The sequence below is a fragment of the Danio rerio genome, chromosome 22 (assembly GCF_049306965.1).
Source record: "Danio rerio strain Tuebingen ecotype United States chromosome 22, GRCz12tu, whole genome shotgun sequence".
Lineage (NCBI taxonomy): Eukaryota > Metazoa > Chordata > Actinopteri > Cypriniformes > Danionidae > Danio > Danio rerio.
In genome coordinates this window covers 36,894,384-36,910,861 of record NC_133197.1, presented here as the reverse complement: position 1 = coordinate 36,910,861, position 16,478 = coordinate 36,894,384, and the positions used below count along the sequence as shown (strand labels likewise).

Genomic DNA, 16,478 nt, shown 5'->3' with positions numbered 1-16,478 from the left:
TATAACATTTTTGACAATGTATATATGAATACGTGAGTGAATATATACATTTTAAAATGACAGGTTTTCTAAAATGTTGCTTGAATATGCAAATGAGGCATTCTTTAATCAATATATACATTTAAATACAATTAATTTATGAATGAATAGGTAAATTTGGAAATTCGTGAATATGTCAAATGTTCTTCTTTTTTTCCAAAATGTTCCTTAAATATGCAAATGAGGCATTATTTAATGAATATATGCATTTATTGTCAATAATTATATAAATTTTTCGATTCCACATTTTCCCTTTTTTCTAAAATGTTGCTTACATGTGTAAATGAGGCATTTTTAATTATTAATATATGCATTTATATTTAATGAATAAATGTATACTTGAATGAATAAATACATTTTAAAATCACAGGTTTTCTAAATTGTTTCCTAAATATGCAAATAAAGGCATTATTTAATGAGCATATACATTTATATACATTGAATATATGAATGAATATTTAAATGTTTTAATTCCACATTGTTTCTTATTTTTTATAAATGTTCCTCGAATATGCAAATGAGCCATTCTTTAATGAATATATACATATATGAACAATTAATTTATAAATGAATATGTAAATTTGTGAATATGTCAAATGTTCTTCTTTTTTTCTAAAATGTTCCTTAAATTTGGAAATGTGGCCAACACATTTTCTAAAATGTTGTTTACATATGCAAATGAGGCATTCTTTAATGGATATGTGAATTTATATATAATGAATATATGAATATTTGAATGAGTATATACATTTTAAAATGACAGGTTTTCTAAATCGTTTCCTAAATATGCAAATGAGGCATTATTTAATGAGCAAATACATTTATATACATTGAATATATGAATGAATATTTAAATGTTTTAAATCCACATTGTTTCTTATTTTTTATAAATGTTCCTCGAATATGCAAATGAGCCATTTTTAATGAATATATACATTTATGTACAATTAATTCATAAATGAATATGTAAATTTGTGAATAAGACAAATGTTCTACTTTTTTTCTAAAATGTTCCTTAAATATGGAAATGTGGCCAACACATTTTCTAAAATGTTGCTTACATATGCAAATGAGGCATTGTTTAATCCATATATGCATTTATTGACAATGAATATACAAATGAATATATACATTTTTAAACTCCACACACTCCACATATATATTTACTCCATATATATATGTATGTATATATATATATATATATATATATATATATATATATATATATATATATATATATATATATATATATATGCAACTGAGGCATTTTTTAATGAATATATGCATATACTTGAATGAATATATACATTCTAAAATGACAGGTTTAAAAAAAATTTCTGAATATGCAAATGAGGCATTATTTAATGAACATGTACATTTATATACATTAAATATTTGAATGAATATATAAATGTTTTAAGTCCACATTGTTTCTTATTTTGTATAAATATGCTTGAATGTGCAAATTATGCATTCCTTTATGAGTATATACATTTTAAATGTATCTTTTTTATTCTTGTTTTCTAAAATGTTGCTTAATTATGCAAACGTCATAATTTAACGAATATGTAAGTTTATGTACAATAAATATATGAATACATAAGTGAATATATACATTTTAAGATGACAGGTTTTCTAAAATGTTGCTTAAATATGCAAATTAGGCCTTCTTTAATAAATATATACGTTTATGTACAATGGATTTATGAGTGAATATATGCATTTTAAACTTCCACCTTTTTGGATTAGTAGTTTTCCAAAAGCGTTGCCTAAATATGCAAACGAGGCATTCTTTAATGATTATATACAATGGATTGATAACAAAGAATTTCTGAATGAATATGTACATTTTTAAAGTCAACATTTTTTAAATGTTGCTTAAATATGCAAATGAGGCATTATTCAATAAATATATGCATTTATTGACAATAAATATTTGAATGAATATATACATTTTTTTAATTCCACACTTTCCCCTCTTTTTTCTAAAATGTGGCTCACATATGCAAATGAGGCATTAATCTTGAAGAGATGCATTTATGTACAATAAAAATATGAATACATGAATTAATGTATACTTTTTAAAATGACCGGTTTTCTAAAATGTTACTTGAATATGCAAATGAGGCATTCTCTAACGAATATATACATTTATGTACAATGAATACATAAATATAAACTAACATTTAAATATAGTTTTTTTCTAAAATGTTGCTTAAATATGCAAATAAGGCTTTCTTCAATTAATATAGTCTAATTTGCATACATTTCTAGCACAAAAAAATTGAAATCTTGTTTTAGATTGTGTAGAAGTTTTGTGAAATAGATTTTTTTAACCAACATATTTCGCCGAACAGATCAACCACTTTTGGCGCTCATAAACAATCATAAAGCCCTCGTGCTGCAGGAATGAGGTTTGCTGAAGGTGCAGCTGTCGTGCAGTGAGGGGTTTACGTCTTTAATAAACTACGGCAGTTTGCGTTCACTGAACAGTAAGAATGATTAATAAATCCATATGAAACAACCCCTTAAAAGTCACGTCTCGCTTTCAGTTTCGGGCTTTGGCGCATTTTGCATTCACACTACAAGCGTACCACGCCAAAGCCCAAGTGAACCGCGCTCTGGCACACCTCTTACACCTCCAACCGGGCCAGGGCCGGCCTTGTGAACCGTGCTTGAGCCCAATTCAGTGCACTCACACTTCTCAAACGATCCGGGAAACGGGCCTGGGCAAGGTACGGATGGCATAGTGTGAGTAGGCCCTAGCTCTGCCTTTTAGTACCCTTTCTCATGTTTGGTACCCTTTTGAAAGGGTGCCGAAAAAGTGGTACGGTACGGTATGGTACACCTTTTGACAGTGGAAGCGTTCATAAAAGCGTACCGACAATATAAACACTCAGGGCTCTATTTTGACGGTCCATGCGCAGAGCGCAAAACGCAGGGCGCAAACGCTTTCAGGGCGTGTCAGGACGCGTTTTTGCTAATTTAAGGACGAGAAATCTGCCTTGCGCCAAGGCGCATGTTCTAAAAGGGTTGAGTTTATTTTCTTAATGAGTTATAGGTGTGTTTTCAGAATAAACCAATTAGAGTCTCATCTCCCATTCCCTTTAAGAGCCAGCTGCGTCGCGCCAAGAGCGCATTCGCTATTTACAGGACGCAAAGTAAGTCTAAGTGGAAAAACTGAGCATTTCACAAGCAAACAGTTAACAGTTTTTTAACAGAAAACTGTTAAACAGAGCATCAACTGCGTGAGAATGAGAGATAATGGATCTACTTTCACTTTCGCTCTTGGATAGGGAAACCTTTACGCACAGACATCAATTAGTCTATAAATAAATACTTTTTTTTAGCGCAAATATTCGTTTCAAAACTATTTCTAAATTCAGTTCTAATTTCCAGCAAACGAATAAATGAACAATATTAACAAAGTGTGCTCAAAAACCTGAGTTATATCCTAATACACCTGCCATGCCCCATATGGTCTAAAACCTGACAGGTGGGCAAATCTAAGCTTGTTTTTAATAAAACAAATATAAATATGGATATAATAAATAATACTGCTAATAATAATAACATTTAACAAAAGCAAATTGTTATGAATGAACTGAAAAAGCCTCCCGAGATGAAGAAGACATGAAAGCAGTGGTTTTTCATATTTATGTAGGCTAGAAAATAATATGTTTTGTAATATTTTAATCCTTTATATCCTATATCTATTCTTATTATATACTATATCCTTAATATTTAAATTTTTTTCATATGTAAAGATATTTGCCTATTGCTCTCTTGTGTGTATTAAGCAGTGTGTAAGCGAGGCGCAACTCTGCGCCGGAGTTTAGACCGGGTTTGTTTTGGTCTAATAAAAAATCAATTATAGATTCTCAAAATAGCAACGCACCAGCGGTCCGACTCAGAACGCCTTCCTTTTTAGACCAGAACGCCTATGGGCGCACAAATGAGCGCTAATGCATTTGCTATTTAAACAGCGTAGCGCAACGCCTCAAAACGTCTCTTGCGCCAAGCTGAAACTACCAAAAGACTACTGCGTCACGCCTTGCGCCACACTGCGCCGGGTGTATGATAGGGCCCTCAAAGTGTATTTTTTAGGTTTTCTTATACATTTGAGCTAAGAATCTCTTTATGGACAGCCAATAGTACCAAATATACAGATGGTATATTGTAATAATAAAAAAAACAATAAATATGCTACATTAGGTTTGTGTATGAGTTTCAAATTAAATGTATACTCACAAACACTAATAGCTGTTATTATTAAATGAACTGGTTCAGTTCTTCTTACATTATTGTTTTGAAAATGACCCATTTATTATAAATCTGTAATAAACAAAATGGATGAAACAACAGGCTTCACGCGGCGCGCATTTTGCAGCACTTATGTATGAAATCATTTAATCTGCATATGATTTGCTGCATATCCCTGGCATGTTCCTGCGAGGCAGTTTATTCCTTTTTGCTACTGAATTATGCATCATGTAGCAGGAAGAGCTTTGTAAACATCTGTTATGTGGAGATCCCAGCAGGCGTCTGATGTGGAAGTGTGCGCTTTGTGTAAATATGCCTCCGGCGCTAGTCGTCGTTAGCATAAATGCCGATATGATATGAGTGAGCGTGTGGACACACGTGATTCAGCTCAGCGGGACAGAGCTTTTGTCCCAGATGTCCTCGACTTTTATTAAGGATGAATGCTTTGTTTTGATAATATAGAGTTAAATATACACTCACCGGCCACTTTAATAGGTACACCTGTCCAACTGCACGTCAACGCAAATGTTTGATCAGCCATGGCAGTAACTTAATGCATTCAGGCATGCACACATGATCAAGACAATCTGCTGCAGTTGAAAGCGAGCATCAGAATGGGGAAGAAAGGGGATTTAAGTGACTTTGAATGTGGCATGGTTGTTGGCTGAGCTGAGTATTTCAGAAACTGCTGATCTACTGGGATTTTCACGCACAACCATCTTAAGGGTTTACAGAGAATGGTCCGACAAAGAGGAAATATCCAGTGAGTGGCAGTTCTGTGGGCGCAAATACCTTGTTGATGCCAGAGGTCAGAGGAGAATGGCCAGACTGGTTCCAGCTGATAGAAAGGTAACAGGAACTCAAATAAGCACTCGCTACAATCGAGGTCTGCAGAAGAGCATCTCTGAACACACAACATGTCCAACCCTGAGGTGGATGGGCTACAGCAGCAGAAGACCACACCGGGTGCCGCTCCTGTTAGCTAAGAACAGAAAACTGAGGCTACGATTCACACAGGCTCCAAACCTGGACAGTAGAAGATGAGCCAACCAAAAGCACAGAGCACCAAGGCACAGATTTCCACTGGTCTAATGTCCATTCCTTGTGTTTTTTTTTTAACCCAAACGAGTCTTTTCTGCTTGTTGGCACACATGTGAAGTGAAAGGTATTTCAGGTGACTACCCCTTGAAGCTCTTTAAGAGAATGTCAAGAGTGTGCAAAGCAGAAATCAAAGCAAATGGTGGCTACTTTGAAGAAGCTAGAATATGACATAATTTCAGTTATTTCACACTTTTTTTGTCACGTATATAATTCCACATGTTAATTGATAGTTTTGATGCCTTTAGTGTGAATCTACAATTTTCATTGTCAAAATAAAGAAAAGTCTTTGAATAAGGAGTGTCCAAACTTCTTTTGGTCTGTACTGTATATATATATATATATATATATATATATATATATATATATATATATATATATATATATATATATATATATATATGACTGTTCAATGAAACATACAGACTGTGGAATGTATTTTTAACAGAAATATTCTGTAAACTGAATTTATGAAATTTATGAATGTAAAAAGTTAAAAACAGTAGATTACTGGCAACCACAGCTGCTGTTTTTTTCCCATAAATTTAACAGATATTTTACACTATAAGAGTTTGCTAATTAACACTCTCTAAGTGTTGATAATGTTCAAAAGTGTTATTTTAACACTTATTTTTAACCACTATTTATAATGGTCCCATATATACTTTAAGTGTTAATTTGTTAATTTTATCTAAAAAATTTTCTTTTTTTTTGTGATTTCCTACATTCTTTGGGTTAAAAAAAGTCTACAATTTAGAGTTTTTACATTTTGTTTTTATTTTTAATTTAGCATGTCCACTGTAGTGGACCACAGGACCATTTTAGTTCAAAACGGCCACCCTTCAGACAACAAAACTGTACAGGATATGGCTGTAAAGGGATAATAATCCAATATTAATGTAACAAAAACTAAACAAAAGCCAATTTTCCTTTTGTTTTATAATTCCTAAAACAATTTAGTCTGAAAGAGAGCCGAACTCAAAAAAACTCAACAAAAACAAAAAAAAAGATGATGTTAATCCAAAACAAATTTACCATAGAAGCGATTTAAAACTGATTTTCATTCTCTAATTCTCTCTAAATCAGAGTCTCCCTCAACTATCTTATAAAGAATCCTACAACATGCAGTCATTAATTACATCAAGATGGTCCTGGTGTCCACTATAGTGGACATTTCAAAAATGATGATGTTTTGAAACACAAACAAGTTAACAGCTTTCAAAGCTAAATGTATTGTTCTTGACACTTTAATAAACAAATATATATGTAATAATAACAGTAAAAAAAAACATTTAAAAAGCTCAATTTTACATGCCTCACTCCTTCCAATAAACTGCGCTTTTTTGTATGTCGGCCATTTTGGATACAGTGTAAGAAGTGTTTCCTAGCATGCCAGCCAATCAAATGACAAATCACTAGAAAGCCCAGGATGTCCTCTGAACAGTACAACAGGACTTGACAGAGTAGCTCAAAAAATTCAAAGAAAATTGATGAAAACGTAATGTCAACTACAAAGGACACAAGTCAATGGGTGGGGTCTTAGGAGGATATATATATATATAGTTAAACTTAATGGGCTCTGTGTGGAAGTGTTGCGTTTTGAGGCATTAGCATTAAAAAAATGATCTACTGTAAAAGCTTGTGTCTGAAGGGTCAATTTTGAACAAGGCCTGGAGACTTGGTATGAATTAAAACAATTTATCAGCGCCAATATACATCTGTGTTTCCCTTCACAGGGTTCTTTATGGAAATAAGATTACAGATCTGCCGCGGGGTGTTTTTGACGGACTGAGTGCATTAGAGTTACTGTAAGTACTGATGTAGATCACCTCCGATGCTAATGTCAATGCTAAATTACCACCCACACATGAAAAATGTCACCGCGGCATTGCTTAATGGTCTGTGCGTCATCCAGACAGTCATTGGAATGTCTGAAGTGTCTGTGTTTTTCTTTTTCAGACTACTAAACGCCAATAAAATCCACTGTGTCCGTGTCAACGTCTTCCAGGACCTGGAGAACTTATCTCTATTGTCCCTCTATGACAATAAGATCCAGACTCTTGCGAAAGGCACATTCGCGCCGCTGAAATCCATCCAGACTCTGTAAGAGATTTTATATAATGCACACTGATAAGGGCACTAACTGGGAAATTGAGACTTTTCATTGTTGGCTTTTTTCGTTTCTAGTCATTTGGCCCAGAATCCGTTCGTCTGTGATTGTGGTTTGAAGTGGCTGGCAGATTTTCTGAGGTCAAACCCGATTGAGACCAGCGGCGCGCGGTGCTCCAGTCCTCGACGGCTCGCTAACAAGCGCATCAGTCAGATCAAGAGCAAGAAGTTCCGCTGTTCGGGTAATTAAGTACACAAACACACTTGCATTTGAATAAATAATTTGCATTTATCTACACATTAGGGATAATAAACGGGACCAACAATCTCACAGAAATGTGTAACTTTTTTTTGTATTTGTATTTATTTGTACAATCTCATTTGTATATTGTAGTATGTTGCTCTCATATGGTAAGGGGTGGGGTTTGGGGACACGCCTCCTTTTAAAATCTAAATTTATTATTCATACAGTTTCATCAAGACTCTACAGTAAAATAACACAGTAAAATAGTATAAATTTAGTTAGGGTTAGGGCTAGGGTTAGGCCACTTTTCTGACAATACTACATTTTTTCTTGTTTCCTCAAGAGATTGGGCTGGATTGTATGGGGCCTGATCAGTCAGAAAAATAATATATTTATAAAATAAAACTCACACACAGTTCACATTTCAAAATTTGTATTCTTATATTCAAAACACAACTCATAAATACGCAAATGCAATTCGTAAATTCAAAACAAAATTCATAAATGCACTAAAAACAATTCATAAATACACAAATCCAATTCATAACTTCAAAACACGATTTGTCAATACGCAAATCCAATTTGAAAATTCAAAACACAATTTAAAAATATGCAAAACATAATTCGAAAATTCCAAACACAATTTATGAATATGCAAAACACAATTTGTAAATTCAAAACACAATTTATAAATATGCAAAACACAATTTGTAAATTCAAAACACAATTTATAAATATGCAAAACACAATTTGTAAATTCAAAACAAAGTTTAAAAATATGCAAAACATAATTCGAAAATTCCAAACACAATTTATAAATATGCAAAACATAATTTGAAAATTCAAAACACAATTTATTATTATGCAAAACACAATTTGAAAATTCCAAACACAATTTAAAAATATGCAAAACATAATTTGAAAATTCCAAACACAATTTAAAAATATGCAAAACATAATTTGAAAATTCAAAACACAATTTAAAAATATGCAAAACATAATTTGAAAATTCCAAACACAATTTAAAAATATGCAAAACATAATTTGAAAATTCCAAACACAATTTAAAAATATGCAAAACATAATTTGAAAATTCAAAACACAATTTAAAAATATGCAAAACATAATTCGAAAATTCCAAACACAATTTATAAATATGCAAAACACAATTTGAAAATTCCAAACACAATTTATAAATATGCAAAACACAATTTGTAAATTCAAAACACAATTTATGAATATGGAAAACACAATTTGTAAATTCCAAACAAAATTTTAAAATATGCAAAACATAATTCGAAAATTCAAAACACAATTTATAAATTCGAAACAATTTATAAATACACAAATCCAATTCATAACTTCTAAACACTATTCATAAATGCGCAAATACAATTCATAAATTCAAAACTTGATTCATAACGAAATAGAGGTCACCATTGACCAGCTAAAAGTCCATGCACAGGCTTTTTTTTGTCACTGAACAATTATTCAGTAACTCCCACATAGACAATCAGTCATTTCATTCCTGAATGAATCAGTGTAAAAAGATGATTCAGTGACTGCCTCGTAGACAATCAGTCATTTCACTCCTGAATGAATCAGTGTAAAAGATGATTCAGTGACTCCCTCATAGAAAATCAGTAATTTCATTCCTGAATGAATCAGTGTAAAAGATGATTAAATGACTCCCTCATAAACAATCAGTCATATCATTCCAAAATGAATCGGTGTAAAAAGATGATTCAGTGACTCCCTCATAGACATCAGTCATTTCATTCCGGATTGAATCAGTGCTGTCAGTTAAGTAATTGATTCAGTTGTTTGTTCATTTGGCCAGTCATTTACTGTATTACACTCTTGAATGAACCAGTATTTTTGAACAAATTAAATAGATGATTCAGTGACTCACTCATATAAACAATCACTCATTTAAATCTTGAATGAATCAGTATTTTTGTATAAGTTAAGTAGATGATTCTCTGACTCATCGATAACCACTCATTTGATTCTTGAATGACTCAACTGAATCAAAACAGTCACTTATTTTTTTCATCCTGAATAAACTATTGTTGTTGAACAAATTGTTGAGAATATGAGGTGATGAATCACTTATTAGCGCAGTTACTTATTAGACAGCAGAAAGAGTAAATGGACATTTAGATTGATCAACCATCAGATTCAAGGCAACCATTGTACAAATGTCAGTATAATAGAAAACACCTTTGTGTTTGTTCTCTATAAGTCCAGCCATAGCTCTCAGATCTACATCTTTGCTGGCTCTATATATATCTACACTTTCATAGCAGCTGTATTTTCTTCTGATTTCTTACATGCGTTGCCATAGCAGCCAAGGAGCAGTATTACATCCCAGGTAAGTTAATTCAGGCTGTTAAGTATCTCCAAGAACTTGGACTAGAAGTGTTATATAATTTATGCTGTGCTGTGAATGATGCTGGTTTTCTGTCTCAGGCTCAGAGGACACACGAATGAATAAGGACTGCAACAGCAAGCCTGTTTGTCCACCCAAATGCCGCTGTGAAGCTACCGTGGTGGACTGCTCCAATTTGCGGCTGACCAAGTTCCCCGAGCACCTTCCGCTTTCTACAACTGAACTGTAAGAGGATATTCACACTAATAAAACCAGTGCTGGGTGTAATTAGTTACAAAGTACTTAGTTACTGTAGTTAGATTACTTTACCACTGGAAAAATTTACTTAAGGCATTGCTTAGGTAATTTAATTACAGTTAGTTATAAAGATATAATATAATTTATATATATAATATAATTAAAAATATAATATAATTTAGTGCTGAAAATACACATTTTGTTAGAAATATTTGAGATGATTTGCCACACAAATCATGCATTTTTTAAAGCTATAGCACCATTTACTTGTAAACCTTGGGCTGCATGATTAATCGTATTATTATCACGATAACGATATTTTACAGGATAAAGATTAAGCCAGGCGAAGCAGTGGCAGAGTAGGTAGTGTTATAAAAATGTAAATTATATAACAAGTATCCGATTCTTAGTGTGCTTTCACACTTACACTTTTGTTTCGGAACGTATCTCGTTTGCCCAGTTTGCGCGGTTCGTTTGGCATATGTGAACAGGGCAATCGCGCTCTGTTCCGCGCCAAAGTAATCGCTCCGAGACCACCTGAGTGAGGTGGTCTCGGCTCTATTGAAACGAACCCTGGAGCGGTTCGATTGCAGTGAGAAAGCGATCCAATCCGAGCGAGGTTATATCAAAGTGTTTTATGGATATGTAATAGGCATACGGCCTTATGAAGTGAGAATTATGAGTAGGGCGGGAAGTTTCGCGAGTCTCCGGATGCCCGCAAACTAGTGATGATCTCCCAGTAATCTCGCGTCTCCCTCCCGGTCCTCAAATAGGCATCCCTTCTTACTCCTCCCCACCGCATCTCTCCTCAGACACGTCACGTCGTGCGCACCTTGTCAATCACCACCAAACCACCACCTCTCCTGACAGCTGAGCGGGACGCTGCAAAATAAACCCTGACACTCTGACCAATGTGTGGAAAGTTTACTCGCACGTGACTTGTTTCAGCTCTTTTGGTCCGATTAGAAAATTTGCAGTGTGAAAGCGAACTACTCCAAGAGGAAAGAGCAACAATGTAACATTTGTAATCTCTGTTTCGGAACAACTGAATCGATTCACAGGTGTGAAAGCACCCTTAGTATCTAATCTTCGCCCAGTTTTATTACAAGTCTTGTTTTTTAATATTGGTGGCTGTGAAGTTTAATAACAATTAGTTTGGACGTAGTTTGTGCAAATAGCTGTGTTTACATCCACCTATTTTTATGCGCATTTTATAAAATTTCGTAAAAAAAAATACCAAGATGCATGGGTGCCACTGTGGGGCAGGGGGTGGGTGGTGGTGGTCAGAGAATTAGGATGATGGTAAGGGCCCAGGTAGTTTTTGATAATAGTAACTCTCAGGGCCCTATCAATCTCTCCCTGCTCTTCAATTACGTCCGTAACCCCCTCCCCCAGTCTTCATTTTCGTACATGACACACCAACCACCGCCACAATTTGGAATCCCCAAACTCCGATTTGACATTTTTAATGTTTTACTTTTAACATTTTATGTTTTTGACTACCTCATTAGAGCTTCTCTGCCTCTTTAGGGGTTTAATTTGAAGAATTTAAACTAAAATGTACATTGTGTGTTTTTACCGATATTACATTGTTAGCTCTTTGTTTCAGACGTCTCAATAACAACGACCTGTCTATCCTGGAGGCAACAGGACTCTTCCGGCCCCTCACACATCTCAAGAAAATGTGAGATTTGCATTTATATACTATGTAACACAAATAAATAAGTCTTAATGCATATATGACGTTGTGTTTGTGTCTGCATTTCTCTCGCAGAAATCTTAGCAACAATAAGATCACTGAGATTGAGGACGGAGCTTTCGACGGAGCGTCTTCTGTGGTTGAGCTTCACCTGACTGCAAACCTCCTGGTGTCTGTGAGAGGAGGAATGTTTCGGGGAATGGACGGATTACGCATGCTGCAAGTGTCTCCTTTCTGCCACAATATTGTTTTTCATTGTCATTTCATTTCCATATTAGCAGATGATTCATTGACCCATTGATTGGTTTGCTGACTGATTGGTTAGTTATGGGTTTGGTTGGTTAATTGTTGGGGTTGTTGGTTAGTTCAATGTTAGTTCACAGATTGGTTAGTTGGATGAATGGATGGATGGATTTATGCATTGCTTGCTTGCTTGCTTGATTGATCCATTGATTGGTTTGTTAACTAATTAGATAGTTAACTCTTTAGTTGGTTAATTGTTGCAGTTGTTTGGTTCAACGACTGGTTGGTTGGTTGGTTGATTTGATGCATGAATGGATGGATGGATTGGTCAATTACTGGAGGATTGATTGATTGATTGATTGATTGATTGATTTGATGGATTGGTTGGTTTGCTGCTTGCTGCATGGATGGATAGATGTTGGATGGATGGATGGATGGATGGATTGATTGATTGATCCGTTGATTGATTTGCTGACTGATTGATTAGTTAACTGTTTGGTTGGTTATTGGTTAGAGTTTTTGGATAGTTTAACGTTGGGTAGGTTGCTTGGTTGATTGGATGGATGGATAGATGGATTTGCTGACTAATTAGTTAGTTAACTGTTTGGTTGGTTAATTGTTGAAGTTGGTTAGTTTAACGTTTGGTTAGTTGGTTGGTTGGTTAGTTGTTTGGTTGATTGGGTGTTGCTTTGATGTGATGGGTGGATGGATGGATGGATGCATTGATTGACTGATTGATTGGTTAGCTGACTGATTAGTTAGTTAACTGTTTGATTGGTAAATTATTGGAGTTGTTGGATAGTTCAACATCTGGTAGGTTGATTGATTGGTTAGTTTGTTGGTTGCTTTGATTTGATTGATTTGATGCATGGATGGATGGATGGATGGATGGATGAATGAATGAATAAATGAACGAACGAACAAATGAATGAATGAATGAATGAATGAATCAATCAATCAATCAATCAATCAATCAATCAATCAATCAATCAATCAATCAATCAATCAATCAATCAATCAATCAATCAATCAATCAATCAATCAATCAATCAATCAATCAATCGGTTGGTTGGTTGGTTGCTTGATGGATGGATGGATGCACGAATGGATGGATTGGCTGGTTGGATTGATTGATTGATTGATTGATTGATTGATTGATTGATTGATTGATTGATTGATTGATTGATTGACCCATTGATTGGTTTGCAGACTGATTGGTTAGTTAAGTGTTTGATTGGTTAATTGTTGGAGTTGTTGGATAGTTCAACATCGGGTAGGTTGGTTGGTTAGTTGGTTGGTTGGATGGATAGAAGGATGGATTGCTTGCTTTATTAATTGATTGATTCATTGAATGATCCATTGATTAGTTTGCTGACTAATTAGTTAGTCAACTTTTTGGTTGGTTAGTTGTTGAAGTTGGTTAGTTCAACGTCTGGTTGGTTGGTTGTTGTTTTGATTAATTTTATGGATGGATGGATGGATAGATGGATTGGTCGCTTGCTGGATGGATGGATGGATGGATGTATTGATTGATTGATTGACCCCTTAAATTGGTTTGATGACTGATTGGTTATTTAACAGTTTGGTTGAATAATTGTTAAAGTTGTTGGATAGTTCACCATAGGGTTGGTTGGTTTCTGTGTAACCCAAAGTATGTTAATGCTTTTTTTCCTGACCTATGTTACACCACTGTTTATATTTAACATGGTTGATTGGTTGGTTGAGTAGTAGGTTTATCAATGGGTTGATTTATTCATTGGTTGACCGACAGCAGCCCAGAATGTTAATATATTTCTATTTAGGCTGTCCATTTTACTTCAGAATAAGTTAAGGATGAAGCATATCCAGAAGGTTGTTATCACAGAATAAAACTGGTCTGGTTTATCAGCAGCCTGAATCAAAGCAGAGCACTGTTGTATAAAACTGAAGAGCTTTATTCTGTGAAAACAACCTCCTGAATGTACTTTATCCCGATTATTAGATGGCTACTTGTCACAAAACATAGAATTAGATACAAAAAATTGTTCTGAGTTGTAATAGCTTATTAACTCTTTGATTAAAGGAAAAGCGAACAGAAATGAAGGTGGCTGAATGGAGTGTACACGAACCTGCGCATTATTCAATCACAAGATGGCACTAAACTGTCAAAAACAGTGGCGAGAAGGACAATTAAATATACAGTATATGGATGTAAACATATTCACGAAAAAGTACTGATGACTGGTTGTACCCTAATAAGCCTGTGTTATTATTTTCAGCGGTTGTTATCGTGGAATAACATACCTTATAAGGTTGCGATTGACCAATCAGAATCAAGTATGCCAGACAGCCATATAACAATTGAAGTTATCACTTGTTTTCATTCTTTCTCTTTTAGTCTCGGCCCTGAAGTCTTTTTCTCTCATTGTTAGGATGCTCAGGAACAATCACATCCGTTGTGTCCACAACAGCAGCTTCTCAGGCCTGCAGAACGTGCGTCTGCTGTCACTCTACGATAACCAGCTCACCACCATCATGCCCGGAGCCTTCGACTCGCTGCCAAACCTCTCCACCCTGTAAATATCTGCTCACACTTTTATTAAAAGTATTGACCTTGTTCTTCACCTATCAGCGGGCACCGCCATTTTGGCTCAAGCATTCTCATCGTATTCACTTCTATTGATTATTAGATGTTAAAAACAGCTTGCTATGCTGCTTGATGTTGCAAACTGATCTTGTCTAATAAAATTATGTTACTTTTCATGTGTAATCATGAACACACTTGTTTGTAGAGCAAATAGTTTGATTGTTTTTTGCTGTTTATTATTCATTGTCATTTCTCCCATAGGCAATTGAATCTGAAGTACTAAAACAATCACAAAGGACAAGTTTTTACTTCTACATTGCAGAATAAAGTCAAAATTTCATGAAAATTGTGCAACTCTGTTGAATGTGTTTTCAGAAACCTGCTGGCGAACCCGTTTAGCTGTGACTGTCGTCTGTCCTGGCTGGGAGAATGGCTCAGGTCTCGGCAGATCGTGACAGGAAACCCTCGCTGTCAGAATCCAGCTTTTCTTCGAGAAATCCCACTGCAGGATGTAGCCAAGCCGGACTTCATCTGTGACAAAGGTGCACTACATGGGTTCCAGTTTTAGTCTCCAGACTTGAAAAGCAGAAACATACGAAGAGTTCAGATGCAAAAACCTGAGTGCTGTCTGAAATTAAAAAAAAAAAATTGGTGTGGATAATTTATATATATATATATATATATATATATATATATATATATATATATATATATATATATATTAGGAATGCCACGGTTCTCAATATAATATTAAACCATACGGTACGACCTCCACGGTTCAATACGTGCTTGTGAATTGCGGTTTTCTCAGTTTTGCGTTTAAATAATTTATGTGCGTTTTATATCTCCCCGAATTGACTGTTTGTGCCTGTAAGTCCATGAGCTGAGATGAGGAAACTCCTCCCAGCGAGTAAATATCCAATCACTATGCTCTAAAGTTAGGGGGTGCTTGACCATCATTCCACACTTTAAAGGGTCACGAAACACCAAAACACATTTTTTGAGCTGTTGACAGTCGTATATGTGTCCCACACTGCTAAAAACACTATTAGGACACCTGTATTTCACTAAAAAGTGTAAATTGGTTGTTTTTGCGTTATTTCAAGCAAATTCGTACTTCCGGTTTGAAACGAATTTTTGAAGCTGCGTCACGGTCATGACATAATAGCGTGTATTCCAGCGTGCAGACTGGACGTCTGAGCCAGAGTGTGTCTTATTACGTCTTACAGTGTGATGCATGAATGCATGAGTAAGGCTTGGTTCAAACCAATCAGCGCGCTCTATTGTGCAACTTCATTAATATTCATTACTGTCAGAGTGTTTAGACGACAGAGACACCACGTTGTGTTGGCAAAACAAGCGTGAACTGTTGCTTTTATAGTTTGCTGCCGTTAAGTTTCGTTTTCTTTTTCTCTCTGTGAGAGCGCAGCTGGCGTCACGTGTGGATTAACAGTGTACGCGACGCTCGACAACAATAACTTACGTGTCTAAGGAGGATCATTGTTTACCTGAGAGCTGTTCTCATCTGCAAACGCTGAGATCCAGATTCGCTTGTAGTCTTCTCTTAATAAAGACGCGGCTCTAGTTG

At 34.9% G+C, this 16,478-nt stretch overlaps 1 protein-coding gene across 4 annotated transcripts in view; it reads left to right on the top strand.

Moving 5' to 3' along the window:
• The window catches only part of slit1b (slit homolog 1b (Drosophila)), a 94,718-nt gene that overhangs the window by 41,830 nt on the left and 36,410 nt on the right, over nt 1–16,478 (top strand). For 3 of the 4 annotated variants that reach the window (XR_012397418.1, XR_011008164.2, NM_001034975.1), the window contains 9 exon segments: nt 7,137–7,208; nt 7,360–7,503; nt 7,588–7,751; nt 10,101–10,127; nt 10,226–10,370; nt 11,992–12,066; nt 12,157–12,300; nt 14,736–14,879; nt 15,266–15,432. Coding sequence is in view for 2 of the 4 variants with exons in the window: in NM_001034975.1 (NP_001030147.1) it covers nt 7,137–7,208; nt 7,360–7,503; nt 7,588–7,751; nt 10,101–10,127; nt 10,226–10,370; nt 11,992–12,066; nt 12,157–12,300; nt 14,736–14,879; nt 15,266–15,432 (1,082 nt within the window). In the remaining 2 variants the exon portion in view is untranslated. 4 annotated transcript variants of the gene reach the window in all.